This window comes from Erinaceus europaeus, chromosome 9, assembly GCF_950295315.1.
Source record: "Erinaceus europaeus chromosome 9, mEriEur2.1, whole genome shotgun sequence".
Lineage (NCBI taxonomy): Eukaryota > Metazoa > Chordata > Mammalia > Eulipotyphla > Erinaceidae > Erinaceus > Erinaceus europaeus.
The window spans coordinates 31,818,063-31,831,986 of NC_080170.1; the positions used below are offsets into that span (position 1 = coordinate 31,818,063).

The window sequence follows — 13,924 nt, forward strand, 5'->3', positions numbered from 1 at the left end:
GTAGAAAACCCAGTATGTCTGGAAGCACAGAGGGGAGGGAGTACACAACTGTGCTGGGCCTTCCTGGCAGATGCATTTCTTGCTGTTACCAAGGCTGCACGCCTGTGCCAATGTTCTCTTGGTTGACAAGTGGTGGGGATATAATGCTGTAGATACCAGTGGCAAAACAAGGTTTGATTCATTCAGTTACTTTTCTATCAAAAGGGAGAAATTGTGAGAAAGACGGAGGTACCTAGGAATCTAAACTTTTGTCTGTATTTCAGACAAGACTGAAAAGGACTGTGCTGTTATGAACTGAGGTGGACACAAGTCTTTCTCGATAGGTAATTTGGTTTCTTAGGAAATATTCCCAGGAGAGGAATTGCCTGCTCATAGGGTAAGTACATTTGTAGCCTTCTGAGAGTTCTCCAGACTGCACTCCACAGGGGTTGGACCAGTTTACATTCTCACCAGAAGTGCAAGAGGGTTCCTTTATCCTTACAACCTCTCCAGCATTTGTTTCTGATGTATGCCATTCTCACAGGAGTGAAGTGCTATCTCATTGTTGTCTTTATTTGCATTTCTCTGACAATCAATGACTTGGAGCATTTCTCCATTTTTGTTAGCCAGGGGGCCAGGTGGTGGGGCACTCGGTTGAGTGCACGCTTCATTTTTGTTGGCCTTTTGGATCCCTTCTTTGGTGAATTTTCTGTTCATATCCTCTCCCCACTTTTAGATGGGATCAGTTTTTGTTGTTGCTGCTGCTGAGTTTGGTGAACTCTTGATGTATTTTGGTTGTTAGCATTTTTTGTCTGATGTATGGCATTTAAACATCTCCCATTCTGTAAGGAGTCTCTTTGGGTGGTGATTTCTTTTGCTGTATAGAAGCTTTTTCAACTTGCTGTAGTCCCATTGCTTTTTGTTTTTGTCTTTCTTGAAGCTGGACCCGTGTCATTGAAGATGCCTATAAAACTTAGATGGGAAAGAGTTCTGCCAATATTTTCCTCTGTTCTGTTGTTACATTATAATTTGGGAGTGGCAGACAGAAAGTGTTTTCTATTTTCCCTGCGACTGCACTCAGTGCTGCAATAAAACTCCCACTGATACCATGATTACTTCTTATTTTGCAAGAAATCAATGTATATATATAAAACACACTTTGTGGTCTCATGTGAACCTAAATTAACCAAGTGACATGACAGGGACATTCTGTTTTATAAACTCATTAAGCAAGTCTACTTCAGAAGGCCAGGGTGCATCACCTCGCTTGAATCTGATTATATGTTTGATAGGGTTGTGTGACGTCTTTCTCATTAAAGCTGATTTGGCTTGTGTGCTAATACTATAGTCTTCAATGGGAATGCAGTTAAATGAAGCTAATGATACGTTAGAATGAATCATGTCAGAAATCACAAGGAGGGAAATTGTCATTGAGCTCCCGAGGTACTAAAGTTCAGTTAATTAAAAAAAAAATAAAAGTGTTCATAGGCATAAAAATTAGCTTTAAAAAGGGCCTAGGTTTTGGAAGACAGTGTCTTGCAACACCTATCATGAGGAGATGAGAGACTGTGCCCATGTGTCACCAGCTGTGCTGTAAACCATGACGCCTCCCCTAATAAAGTATATATAAAAAATAGCTCTAAAATGTTAATCTCTTGAGTTCAAATTTACTTCTGCATTTGGGCTACCTGCCAGAGGAACAGTGGCACAAAGCATAGTAAAGTGGATCAGAACATTTTCACAATAGTATCAATGAGGAACACTGGGCTTGCTGATAAAAAAAGGCTCAGTTAGGGAGTCGGGCGGTAGCGCAGCAGGTTAAGCGCTAAGGACCCAAGCAGGTTAAGCGCTAAAGCCCAAGGACCGGCATTAAGGATCCCAGTTTGAGCCCCTGGCTCCCCACCTGCAGGGGAGTAGCTTCACAGGTGGTGAAGCAGGTCTGCAGGTGTCTTTCTCTCCCCCTCTCTGTCTTCCCTTTCTCCATTTCTCTCTATCCTATCCAGCAATGATGACATCAATAACAATAATAACTACAATAAAACAACAAGGGTGAAAGAAGGGAATAAATAAACATTAAAAAAAAAAGAAGTTCCAGTTGTATGAATGCAGGAATGCAATGGAATTAAAAAAAAAAGGGGGCTTAGTTTAGTTTCTCTGCAGAACCACTAGTGGCTCACATTCTTTCCTAGAACCTAAAATATACTTTCCAATATACTTTTCTCTACCTCTACAAATAGTAGTGCAAATATACAGAAGCCGTGATCCCCTTTTAAAGTCACTAGAAACTGTATGTCAATCAATATTAATAGTCACATAAACCAGAGCTTATACTGGGAACTTTTTCTTACAGGTATCTATTTAGAACATGAAGATAATTACCTTGTTATCAGTCTAGCTATCATGTATTTTGCAACTGAGTTTAAATTTATTTATAATTTTAAGCAAGGATTAAAATCTTAGCAACCTTAGTAATTTCATATATATATATACATATATGACATAAAATGTTGGATATTGCTGCTGGGGAGGCAGTTCAGTGAGTAGGGCACAGGACTTGCATATGTGAGGTCCTGGATTTGATTATGGTTCCACAGATACCAAAGCATACTAGTGTTATGGTGTATGTATCTCTCATAAAAATCAAATTAATATTGTTTATCCTCTCCAGATAACTGTGTACAGTCTACACAGAAACTAAATTAGAGTGAGAAGAGATACCAAGACAAACCAGAAAAGGAAAATGTTTACGTTAGCTCTTGAAAAATAAGTTTTATAAAACAAGGCCGAAAGGTCCTTATCTCTGGCATGCTCAGTATGGAATGCATAGCTGGTTTCTAGTAAGCCTCTAGAGAAAGGCATTCTACAATGACAGATATCCTTATCAGAGTCACAAGCAGTTGGCTCCTCTAGGGAAGAGCATGGTTAAGTGAAACTGAAGGGAGACCTCTTAGGAGATTCCTCAGAAATGATTTCCCCATCATAGGTATTTGGCTAACTCGTTAGGTCTCCCATGACCATGTGATTTCTAAACACAGAACACCTAGTAAAAACAGATCCCTGATCAACTTACTTATTGGGCTGTTGGAAAAGTTATGGCACACTTTTGCACAGAAAAAAAAAAAGAGTCATTGGGTAGGGACAGATAGCGCAAAGTGATTCTCATGCCTGAGGCTCCAAAGTCCTTGGTTCAATCCCCCACATGATCATAAATAAGAGCTGAGCAGTGCCCTGGTTAAAAAAAAAAAAAAGTCATGACTTTTTCCAACAATCCCATAATTTTAAAGAATTTTTCAACAATGTAGTATTCTTTTTAAGATAAACATGCATGCTCTGCTTAATTGCTATAGTGCTTTTTATTGTACCTAATATTTTGGAATAAGGTGAAATAAAAGACTCAATATAGTTCGCAATATACAGAAGATGAAATATCATACTTACAGTTTATAGTTAGATTCTTATATGTGTGATTAATCAAAACTGCGTCTTTTAATAAGAACATTTTAAAAAACCTTTTTAATATTTTATATATTTATTTTGGATATAAACAGAAGTTGAGAGGGAAGGAGGGGTGGGATGGGATAAAAAGGTGGGGGAGATAGGAAGAGAGAGAGAGACACCTGCAACACTGCTGCACCACTTATGAAGCTTCCCCTTCAGGTGGGGACTAGGGGCTTGAACCCATGTCCTTACACAGTGTAATGTGTGTGCTGTGTGCTCTACCAGGTTTACCACTACCCAGCACCGACAACTTAACATTTTAGAAAACCTTAACCAGAAACACGACAGTAAACATTTTAACATTGCTATTTTTAGGATTAGCTTTATTATTAACAGTATGATATTTTCATGCATTCTTAAATTTTACATTCGCTTTAATACTCTCAATGTTTGAGTTTAAATCAAAAAAATATTCAAGCCTACACAAAAAAGAATGAAATGTGACTAGCTTATATTACTATCTAATTTTTTCCAAAGAGTAAAAGGTAATAGTAAGTTAAAAACCTAAATTTCAAATTATACTGTTAATTCAACTATATGTATACTACTTAGGCCACAGGACTACCCATTAGCCTTTCTTGTCGGAGAGCAATTAATCTCTTGAACCACTTCTCCTCGGCATCAGCTTTTTCAATAAATAACTGAAATAAAAAGAAAAAAAAAAGGGTTACGGTTCATCGGTAACTTGGAATTGACCTTCCACAACACAAATCACTTTCATACATCTTTCAGTGCAAGATTTGAATACTGTTTAACCTTGATGATTTCTTAATTAAAGAATTTTTGGAATTAAGAATGATCAGAAACCCTTAAGGGAAATGGTTACCAATACCACTGATTAACAACTTTGCACCACAGGTTTGTGAAGTTCCCTACAGTCTCTGAGCGACACAGCAGAATGGCGCTATTTAACAGACGACAGAAAACTGGATGTCAGTGGCATGTCCACTCAAATAAGTCAGAGCTGTGCTGGAACTAATCATTTAGTACCATTACATTACACACACACACACACACACACACACACACACACACACACACACACACGTCCCTACCTCTACTTTTTCTTTATCTTAATTTTTTAAAAGATGCACTTATTTAAAGAGAGAAAGAATGAAAGAGGATGCAGAGGACCAGGGCATCACTCTAGCATATGTGGTGCCTGGGGTTGAACTCAGTATCACATGCTTCAAGTCCTGTGGTCCACCAGTACCACCTCTTTGGCCATTCTCTGGCACATGCAGTGCCAGGGATCAGACGTGGGACTCCATATCTGCCCACTATGTGACCCCCCCCATTGTGTTTTATAAATCATTTTATTAGAGGGTTAATGGTTTACAGTACAGTTGTTGATACAATGGTACAGTTTTTCAGCTCCCTATGATAGGTATCTGCAGAACATTCTTATCCCCAACTTAGGCCCCTTTCCATTATGATGCACCAGGACTCCAATGCCCTCTCCACTCCTTCCCTTCTCTTCTTTCCCCAGAATGCTTTGCTTTGGTACAATACACCCCCCATTCTGGTTTTCTTAATGACAGGGAGAACACTTCTACAAGCTGAACAATACAAGAAGGACCACACCTGATTCAAATCCATCTATCTGTTCTTAAAAGCCAAGGCCAGCTGCCCCACTGTGAACAAATCGAGCAGGTGGATCTATTTGCTCCAATGATTTTCTTGTTGCCGACACAAAAAGAGAACTGTTTACGTTAATTTGAGTCCTCTAGACATTTCTAAGGTTTAAGGACCTTACATTTGGGTGGGCCAGAGAATTATCATCTTGGTACTTGATAGAGGTTGGGATGCTACCAGGGTCGATTTCTTTGTCATTGCTGGGAGGATCAGCAGCAACTGATGCTGGAACTGATGCTGTGACGGCAGGCTTCACTTCAGATTCCACTGACTGAAATACACAATGCATATCACTCACTAGATCGCAGTGCACAATGAAGAGTTTGCTTTAATACTATTTCTGCCCTTGAGTATAATTGTTCCGTAAGTCTCCTTTGAAATAATAATAATCTCTAAAATACGCAAGGTTGCTGACTAATAAATAGTTATTCATAAGTGGTAAATGTTACTGAACATACTTTTCTTAGGAAATAAATATGTATTCTTATTTGAAGAATAAGAATTATTCTTAAAATTTATTCCATACACAGGTTTTTCCCACTATCTGAAAGAAGAAAAAATACATACAAATTAACAGTAATAGTGCTCCTGGACTGAGAAAACAGTTATAGCTGATAGAAACGTTTTACTTCTGGGTAGTGAGGGAAATCAACTCTTTAATCAAGACAACTTGCAAAACTTTCCAGCACTGAATTGGCCTATTCAAATCCAAGTTATTTTGTTTTGTTGTTTTTAACAACAGTCTTGAGATATAATCCACACACCACAATTTCCACTGCTTTAAGCATATCCAAGGAGTTTTACAGTCATTACCACAGCAAGTTTAGGTCATTTTTATTATTATTTATTATTATCTCTTAATACTAGCCTACTTAATACTGTTCCTCATTGCCTTCCAACCTCCTCATCCTACTATGTTACCACTAGTAAGTACTTCCTGCCTCTGTGGGCTGGCTGTTACGACATCATATTAAAGGGATCATAATATGTGGCTTTTGTGACTGGCTTCTTCCTTATAGCATCATGTTTTAAAGGTTCATTGGTGTGGCAGCACGGAATCAGTACTTTATTCCTTTCTGTTGCAGGATGACATATTGTTGGGCACTGTGCTAAGTGTAGGGGACAAGAAACCTGTTAAATTCTGTTCCTGGCCACTTGAGGAAAACTTGTCCTGAAATGAGTGCAACCTAGAATGTTCCTCTCTGTGACCATGGACTGCAAACACAGACTGACAGAGACTGGAGGTTATATAGGCTCCTGTCCTAACTATATATAGATATGGGCTCTAGGTCAGATCAACAGGATAAACAGTTAATTGTCTTTATATACTTTCTTCATGTTACTCTCTGCCCTAATCCAGCTTTCTAGTCATCTACTCAGACAATATTTTTAGTCCACCTCTATGTCAGCTATCAAGCTCAAACAAAAATTACCAAAGTCATGGACCTCTAGGAACATACCTCAAATAGACGTCCTATCTTCTATCCACCTGAAAATCCTTATTCTTATCTAGTTTATTCCTGCTTTTTGGTTCCAGTTTATCAAACAATTTGTCCTGCTTTATATCTTATTGCATTTCAGCTACCAAGTTGAACTTCTGGGCAGATGACCTCACCAATGTGTTCCGGAACCTCACCTCTCCAGAGCCCTGGGGGTATGGTTCAACCTGCCAATGTCCAGCAGTGAAGCAATTACAGTGAAGCCAGACCTTCCACCTTCTGCACCCCATAAAGAATTTTGGTCCATACTCTCAGATGGGAAGAAATATTAGGCGAAGATGACCAGAGGACTCTGAACTGCAACTCTATCAGGATCCAGAGAGAGGAGGGAAAAAAAAAAAGGGTGTGTGTGTATGAGTGGGTGGGGTGGGATACTTAGAAGTAGTAGGTGTGATTTAGAAGGAAGAGAAGTCTGGACCGTAGGAAAAAAAAAAAAAGAGCAAATAAGAGGTAGGGCGGTTTTGTTGCCCTTGTTGTTGGATAGGACAGAGAGAAATCGAGAGAGGAGGGGAAGACGGGGGGTGGGGTGGGGGGAGGGAGAAAGTCACACCTGTAGACGTGCTTTCACTGCCTGTGAAATGAACCCCCCCGCAGGTGGGGAGCCAGGCGCTCGAATCTGATGCCAGTTGGCGTGCTTCCTGCCATGTGCACTTAACCTGCTGCGCCACCCCCTGGCTCCCGGTTTTTGTATATTTTAAAACAGTTTTGGGTTTTAAAAGACTTTTTAATAATGTAATTCTATTATAATTTTTGCAGTGCTTGCTGTTTCTCCCAATTTTCACTTTATATAAAAATACACTAAGTCTAAAAATAAATTTATAAATAAATAAATATGATTGTCTTTGGGGAGTAGGAATAGAAGTTATGATAAAGGATAGGGAGGGGTAGCAATTTTTATTTATTTTTTGCTCTTGTTATAACTCCTTTTTACTATTAGGCTGTAATTACTTGGGTTAAAAATCAAAATCAAGAGCCCCCCCCCCCCAAAAAAAAAAAGGTTCAGGGAAAACAATCAAAATGGCAGGGAAATAAATTCCTCTACTTTATATTTTTATTTTCTCTTTATTTCTAAGATTTCTTTATTTATTTATGGGAGGAGAAAGGAGAGAGAGAGGGAGTCGGGCGGTGGTGCAGTGGGTTAAGCGCAGGTGGCACAAAGTGCAAGGACCAGCATAAGGATCCTGGTTTGAGCCCCTGGCTCCCCACCGTCGCTTCACAAGCGGTGAAGCAGGTCTGCAGGTGTCTATCTTTCTCTCCCCCCCCATCTTCCCTTCCCCTCTCCATTTCTCTCTGTCCTATCCAATAACAACAACATTAATAACCACAACAATGTTCAACAACAAGGGCAACAAAAGGGAAAATAAATAAATATAAAAAAAAAAGAAAAGAAAAGAAAGGAGAGAGAGAAAGAGGACCAGAGCACTGCTCAGCTCTGGCCTAAGATGGAGCGGAGGCACGAAAGCTAGTTGAGCTATCTCCCTAGCTCCTTTTTTTTTTTTTGGGGGGGTAACATTTACTTTATTTCATAAGATATATAACAGGTAGGGTTTTATGAGCGAGAGAGTGAAGTCAGAGCACTACTTCTTTATATGTGGTGCAGGGGACTCAGGCACACACGTCCTGCACTCTGCTGGCTGAGCTGTTTCCCCAGCCACTACTTTGCCTCTTTTGAAATCCATAGTTCTTAAATTTCTTTTTTGGACCTCTAGGAACATACCTCAAATAGACGTCCTATCTTCTATCCACCTGAAAATCCTTATTCTTATCTAGTTTATTCCTGCTTTTTGGTTCCAGTTTATCAAACAATTTGTCCTGCTTTATATCTTATTGCATTTCAGCTACCAAGTTGAACTTCTGGGCAGATGACCTCACCAATGTGTTCCGGAACCTCACCTCTCCAGAGCCCTGGGGGTATGGTTCAACCTGCCACTACTTTGCCTCTTTTGAAATCCATAGTTCTTAAATTTCTTTTTATTTTCTGTTGACTTATCACCTTCTGAGCATATACAATTTTGAATGAAGCACAAAACAGAGGTCACTGAGGAAACCAACCAGAAAGTGAGCTATGTATGAACTAGAAGTACTTAGAATAATCTATCTTAGAAACTGAGACCCATCTACTTACCAGCAAAGCTAACCACTGGATGGACAGGGAGAAACAAACAGGAATTTTCCCTGTCCCAACTGAGATCAAGTGTTGCTCTCAGGACTGACACATTATTTAAAAAAAAAAAAAAGATGAATTGTAGCAGTGAAAGATATTTAAAGAAATATCTGTTAAAATTTGACTTGGTTTATGGTGGGGGAAGATACCATAATGGTTATGCAGACAGACTTCCATGTCTGAGGCTATAAAGTCTAAGATTCAATCTCCTTCACTACCATAAACCAGAGCTGAGCACTGCTCTGCAAAAAAATTGATTTGGTAGGGAGTTGGGCGGTAGCGCAGTGGGTTAAGCGCAGGTGGCACAAAGCACAAGGACCAGCGTAAGGATCCCGGTTCGAGCCCTCAGCTCCCCATCTGCAGGGGAGTAGCTTCACAGGCGGTGAAGCAGGTCTGCAGGTGTCTGTCTTTCTCTCCCCCTCTGACTTCCCTTCCTCTCTTCATTTCTCTCTGTCCTATCCAACAACGACGACATCAAATAACAACAACAATAATAACTACAATAATGAAACATCAAGAGCAACAAAAGGGAATAAATAAAATAAATATTTGAAAAAAATTGATTTGGTAGTATTCTTCTTACATGTTGAAACAATACTTTCTCCCAGATGTTAAAAATGTCTGTCTCCAACCTACCTGGCAAAAAAGGTTCATGGCCCTAAGTGACATGAGAGTGACCCTTTGTAAAACTGAGGCCATACAACAGTAAAACTCAGAGGGCTGGGCGGTGCTGCACATGGTGCGAAGCGTAAGGACCAGCATCAGGATCCTGGTTCGAGCCCCTGGCTCCCCACCTGTGGGGGGGGGGATGTCACTTCACAAGAGGTGAAGCAGGTCTGCAGGTGTCTATCTTTCTTCCCCCCTCTGTCTTCCCCTCCTCTCTCCATTTCTCTCTGTCCTATCCAACAACAATGACAGCAATAACAACAACGATAAACAAAAGGGCAACAAAAGGGGGGAAAGCCTCTAGGAGCAGTGGATTTGTAATGCAGGCATCATGTTTCAGTGATAACCCTGGAGGCAAAAAAAAACCCAAACCAAACCAAACAAACAGACAAACAAACAAACAAAAAACCCAATAAAACTCAATATTATCCCTAGGGGTAAGTGGGAAATGTGTTAATGAAATGAAGCAGTCTGTGTTGACTTGCAGGGACTATAGGGTATCAAGTGTGCTATTCGAGTATCTCAGCCACACTTTGATACGGTTTAGCTCAGAGACTGGCTTTGTGTAAACTGTCGAGTGCAATTACTCCAGTTACTACAGATCTAGGTGGCATATGCTCAGGTGGCAGAGAGCATCCAAGTGATCTTGATCTGCCTTTTTTTTTTTTTGCCTCCAGGGTTATTGCTGGGGCTTGGTGCCTGCACCATGAATCCACTATTCCTGGAAGCTATTTTTTTTTCCCTTTTTGTTGCCCTTGTCTTATCATTGTTGTGGTTATTATTATTGTTGCTATTGGATAGGACAGAGAAATTGAGAGAGGAGGGGGAAGACAGAGGGGGGAGAGACAGACACCTGCAGGCCTGCCTGACCGCTTGTGAGGCAACCCCTCTGCAGGTGGGAAGCTGGGGTGGGGGAGTGGCTGGAACCTGTGCTTCGCGCCATGTGCACTTGACCCACTGCGCTACCACCCGACCCCCCCCCCCTTTTTTAACCAGAGCACTGATCAGCTCTGGCTTATGGTGGTGTGTGGGATTGAACCTAGGACTTCAGAGCCTCAGGCATGACAGTCTGTTTACATAACCATTATGCTATCTACCCCCCACCCTTGATCTGCTTTATTTGTACATTACATTCACTTTTATTTGAGAAGTGCTTATACACGGGTAATACAATGTTTTCAGAGGCTAGGATCAGAACCTAGGAGTTATTATTTCATAATAAGTCATCAACATATGTGAAAGAAGTGACAGATTGCTTTAAGTTAGGAAGTTTGACAATGCCAGACATCTGCCTTTGAGTAGTACTGCCACCTGGTGGTTTAGTTTGGAAGTACTTACTTAAAAATGTATTTCAATAAATAACCGAACTGCTTAGCATTGTATGTTCTCTTTTTGAACACAGACACAGCTGCCAGACACAACAATTTTAGAGTTGAGTAACTTCTTGGGGGACAGCAGTTTGAAAACACTCAAGCTTCATCTTGAGTTCTGAAGTTGATGATACAGCAGGAGCCATCAGGTTATCTACTCACACAAGAGAAATATGACTGCAGAGTTAAACTGTTAAATCAATATGTGTGCAGAGACAAAATGTCTGGCATGTCATTGGTAATAGCTCTTTTTCTGCTAACAGCTCCTTAGCTCGATTAGTGAAATTAACACAGCTAAAGAATGACTTTATCAACTCAAGGGCTGGCTGGCATTGAGAGGTCTTTTTCAAAGACACATAGCCCGTATCAGTGTGTACAAAACTGTCTGGCAGTAAGATACTGGAATGTGGGCTACAGGTAATTCCTTCCTTGAAAGTCAGCCTTTGTGTGTCTCGGGAGTAGCCCTGCCGTGTCTCCCATGAGTTGGATGAAATGGTCCTCAAGATAATTTACCTCCCTCTGCTAAGTAATCTGATAAATAATTCAGTTTCCTGGGAATCCCGAGTCTCTACCTTATACTGCAGACACAGTCTCTCTAGAAACTGGAAAGGGATACCACTTTCTAAGCTAATAAATTGGCACTCTGTTTTATATCACAGTCAAGTGTGAATTTGTTCATTGTTGGCCCAGCACTGCTCTTCTGGATCACCATGAACTACAATGACTAGTGAAATTTCAGTACTGTAAGTTCGCTATGGAAAATGTCATTCCCTAGGATTTTTTCTTTGCATGCTCCCGATGGCAACCTCTTCTACTTTTTAATGCATCTTTAAAAAAAAAAAAAACTTTCACAGGGAATGTATATATGCTGAGCTCAGAATTAAGAGAGATGTTAGGTTGGATGGGAAAATATGGGTTCTGGGGACCAGGTGGTGGCGCACCTGGCTGAGCGCACATGTTACAGTGTGCAAGGACCTGGGTTTGAGCCCCCGGCCTCCACCTGCAGGGGGAAAGCTTCACAAGTGGTGAAGCAGGGCTGCCGGTATCTCTCTGTCTCTCTCCCTCTCTGTCACTCCCTTCCCTCTTGTTTTCTGGTTGTCTCTATCCAAATAAATAAATAAAGATAATTAAAAAGAAAGAAAAATATGGGTTCTGGAGTTGGATAAAATTGGTTTGCTTCTTATCACTTATTAGTGGTTTGGTCAAAGGTTATAAAGTTTGCTGAGTCTCCACTTCCTTTGCTAGAGATAAGGATATTGGGATAGTAGATAAATTATGTATGTTAAATTATGTCTAAAATGAATGACAGCCATTATTATTTTAGTTATTAAAATATAAAAATGTGGGGCTAGGATATGACATTGTTTTACATCATTTGTTTCGTGACTTCGTGTTTCTAAATGACTGTGTTGAAACAAATTGCTCCGATGGTGATGCTTGTACATGGAACTTTGACTATGTAAACCTGTGGGTAATTTTAAGGTAGTTGTTTAGTAATATACTAGGCACCAAGCCTTAAACGAACAGGAATATTAGATTCTACAAGATGATGACAAAATCACACAAAACAAACTCTAGCCCAACTCCAGTGGAGGTCGTTGAATCTATAATTCTGCTTATGGAAGTCACAAATTCAGCTTTAAGTGTTCAGTCAGGGAGGAGGTGGGGTAGCTTCCATTTCTTTTTTCTTTTTTTAAAAATATTTATTTATTCCCTTTTGTTGCCCTTGTTGTTTTATTGTTGTAGTTATTATTGTTGGATAGGACAGAGAGAAATGGAGAGAGGAGGGGAAGGCAGAGAAGGGGAGAGAAAGATAGACACCTGCAGACCTGCTTCACCGCTTGTGAATTGATGCCTCTGCAGGTGGGGAGCCGGAGGCTCGAACTGGGATCCTTAAGCCAGCCGTTGCACTTGGCGCCATCTGCGCTTAACCTGCTGCGCTACCGCCCGACTCCTAGCTTCCATTTCTTGAATGCATCCATATAACCATATAAACCATGGGTTTACTCCCCATTTGAAGAAACAAGAGTAAGGTTATAATGAGGTGACACAGCTTAAAAACAGGCAATGATCTGTTGTTAAAAGTTCTGGGGCTCCAGCAGGCCGGGCTAGCGTTGCGGTGGAAGACAGAGACAGAGACTCGGGGACACACAGTTGGGCTGAGAAGCTGCAGTTTAATCTTTATTCACCAACGGGCAAATCACCACACCATGTGCTTGCCCCTCATTCTTTCCCCTGCCTGCTGCTGGGACTCTGGACGTCCTTAGCATATGGGGCGGGGAGAAAGAGGGGCGCAAAACTAGCAAGGGCCAAACCATTTCTCTCAGAGGTAGGGGGAAGGGGAGCAAACCAACACGAAGAATACCAACAACGATTGAACACTTTGTGAGAATTAGGGTGGTTATAGTTGTGGTGGGACACAGAACTTTGATAGTGGGTGTGGTGTGAAATTATACTCTTGTAATTTTGTAATCAATTACTAAACCACTAATAAAAAGTGAAGAAAAATAAAGACAGAGAGTAAGTGGCAGAATCAGGATATGGTTCTGAATCCATCTGACTAAATTTCAAGTTTTTGACTATTGGTTCCCAAATGCTAAACTCAAGATTTACTAAAATTTGGCTTTAATGATAGAGGGAAACTTTAAAATATTAATGAATTTTGAGGTGGTGCAATTCACAGTACTGTATTAATAATATTTCTAGGCTGTTTGTGCATTTCTGCCATATTTACCTAACATAGAACTAGTCAATTCTAGTCTTTGCAGAATTGATTTCATTTCTGTTATGAATTACTATTAAGGGAAACCTCTTTTAAAAGATAGTTGCAACATCAGATAGTGATAGTCTTTCTCACACAAATCTGTGAAGGTTTCAGTTTTAATCCTCTCAAACCCCAATGGTAGTGTCCAAATTAGAAATACAAGAGCACACCACACTGAGGGGAGATGAAATACCAACTCAGCACCCAAAACATAAGCAAGAGAAACTAATAACTAACATAATATTACATAATTGTGATTCTGTTGATCAAAAAAAGGTAGGTTATGAGAGGAGGGTGTGTCTCGGAGGAGGAAGAGGAAGAGGGAAAGAAAAGACTTTGATGCCCATGG

General features: G+C 40.4%; 1 protein-coding gene across 6 annotated transcripts in view; it reads right to left on the reverse strand.

The window, feature by feature from the left end:
* Window positions 1–3,783: 3,783 nt before the first annotated feature.
* Window positions 3,784–13,924, reverse strand: part of RSRC1 (arginine and serine rich coiled-coil 1) — a 365,711-nt gene continuing 355,570 nt past the window's right edge. For all 6 annotated transcript variants that reach the window (XM_060197599.1, XM_060197601.1, XM_060197597.1 and 3 more), the window contains 2 exons: window positions 5,234–5,383; window positions 3,784–4,118 (listed from right to left, as the gene is read on the reverse strand). In XM_060197599.1, the coding sequence (XP_060053582.1) occupies window positions 4,026–4,118; window positions 5,234–5,383 (243 nt within the window). In that variant the 3' untranslated portion in view covers window positions 3,784–4,025. The remainder of the gene's footprint in view (window positions 4,119–5,233; window positions 5,384–13,924) is intronic.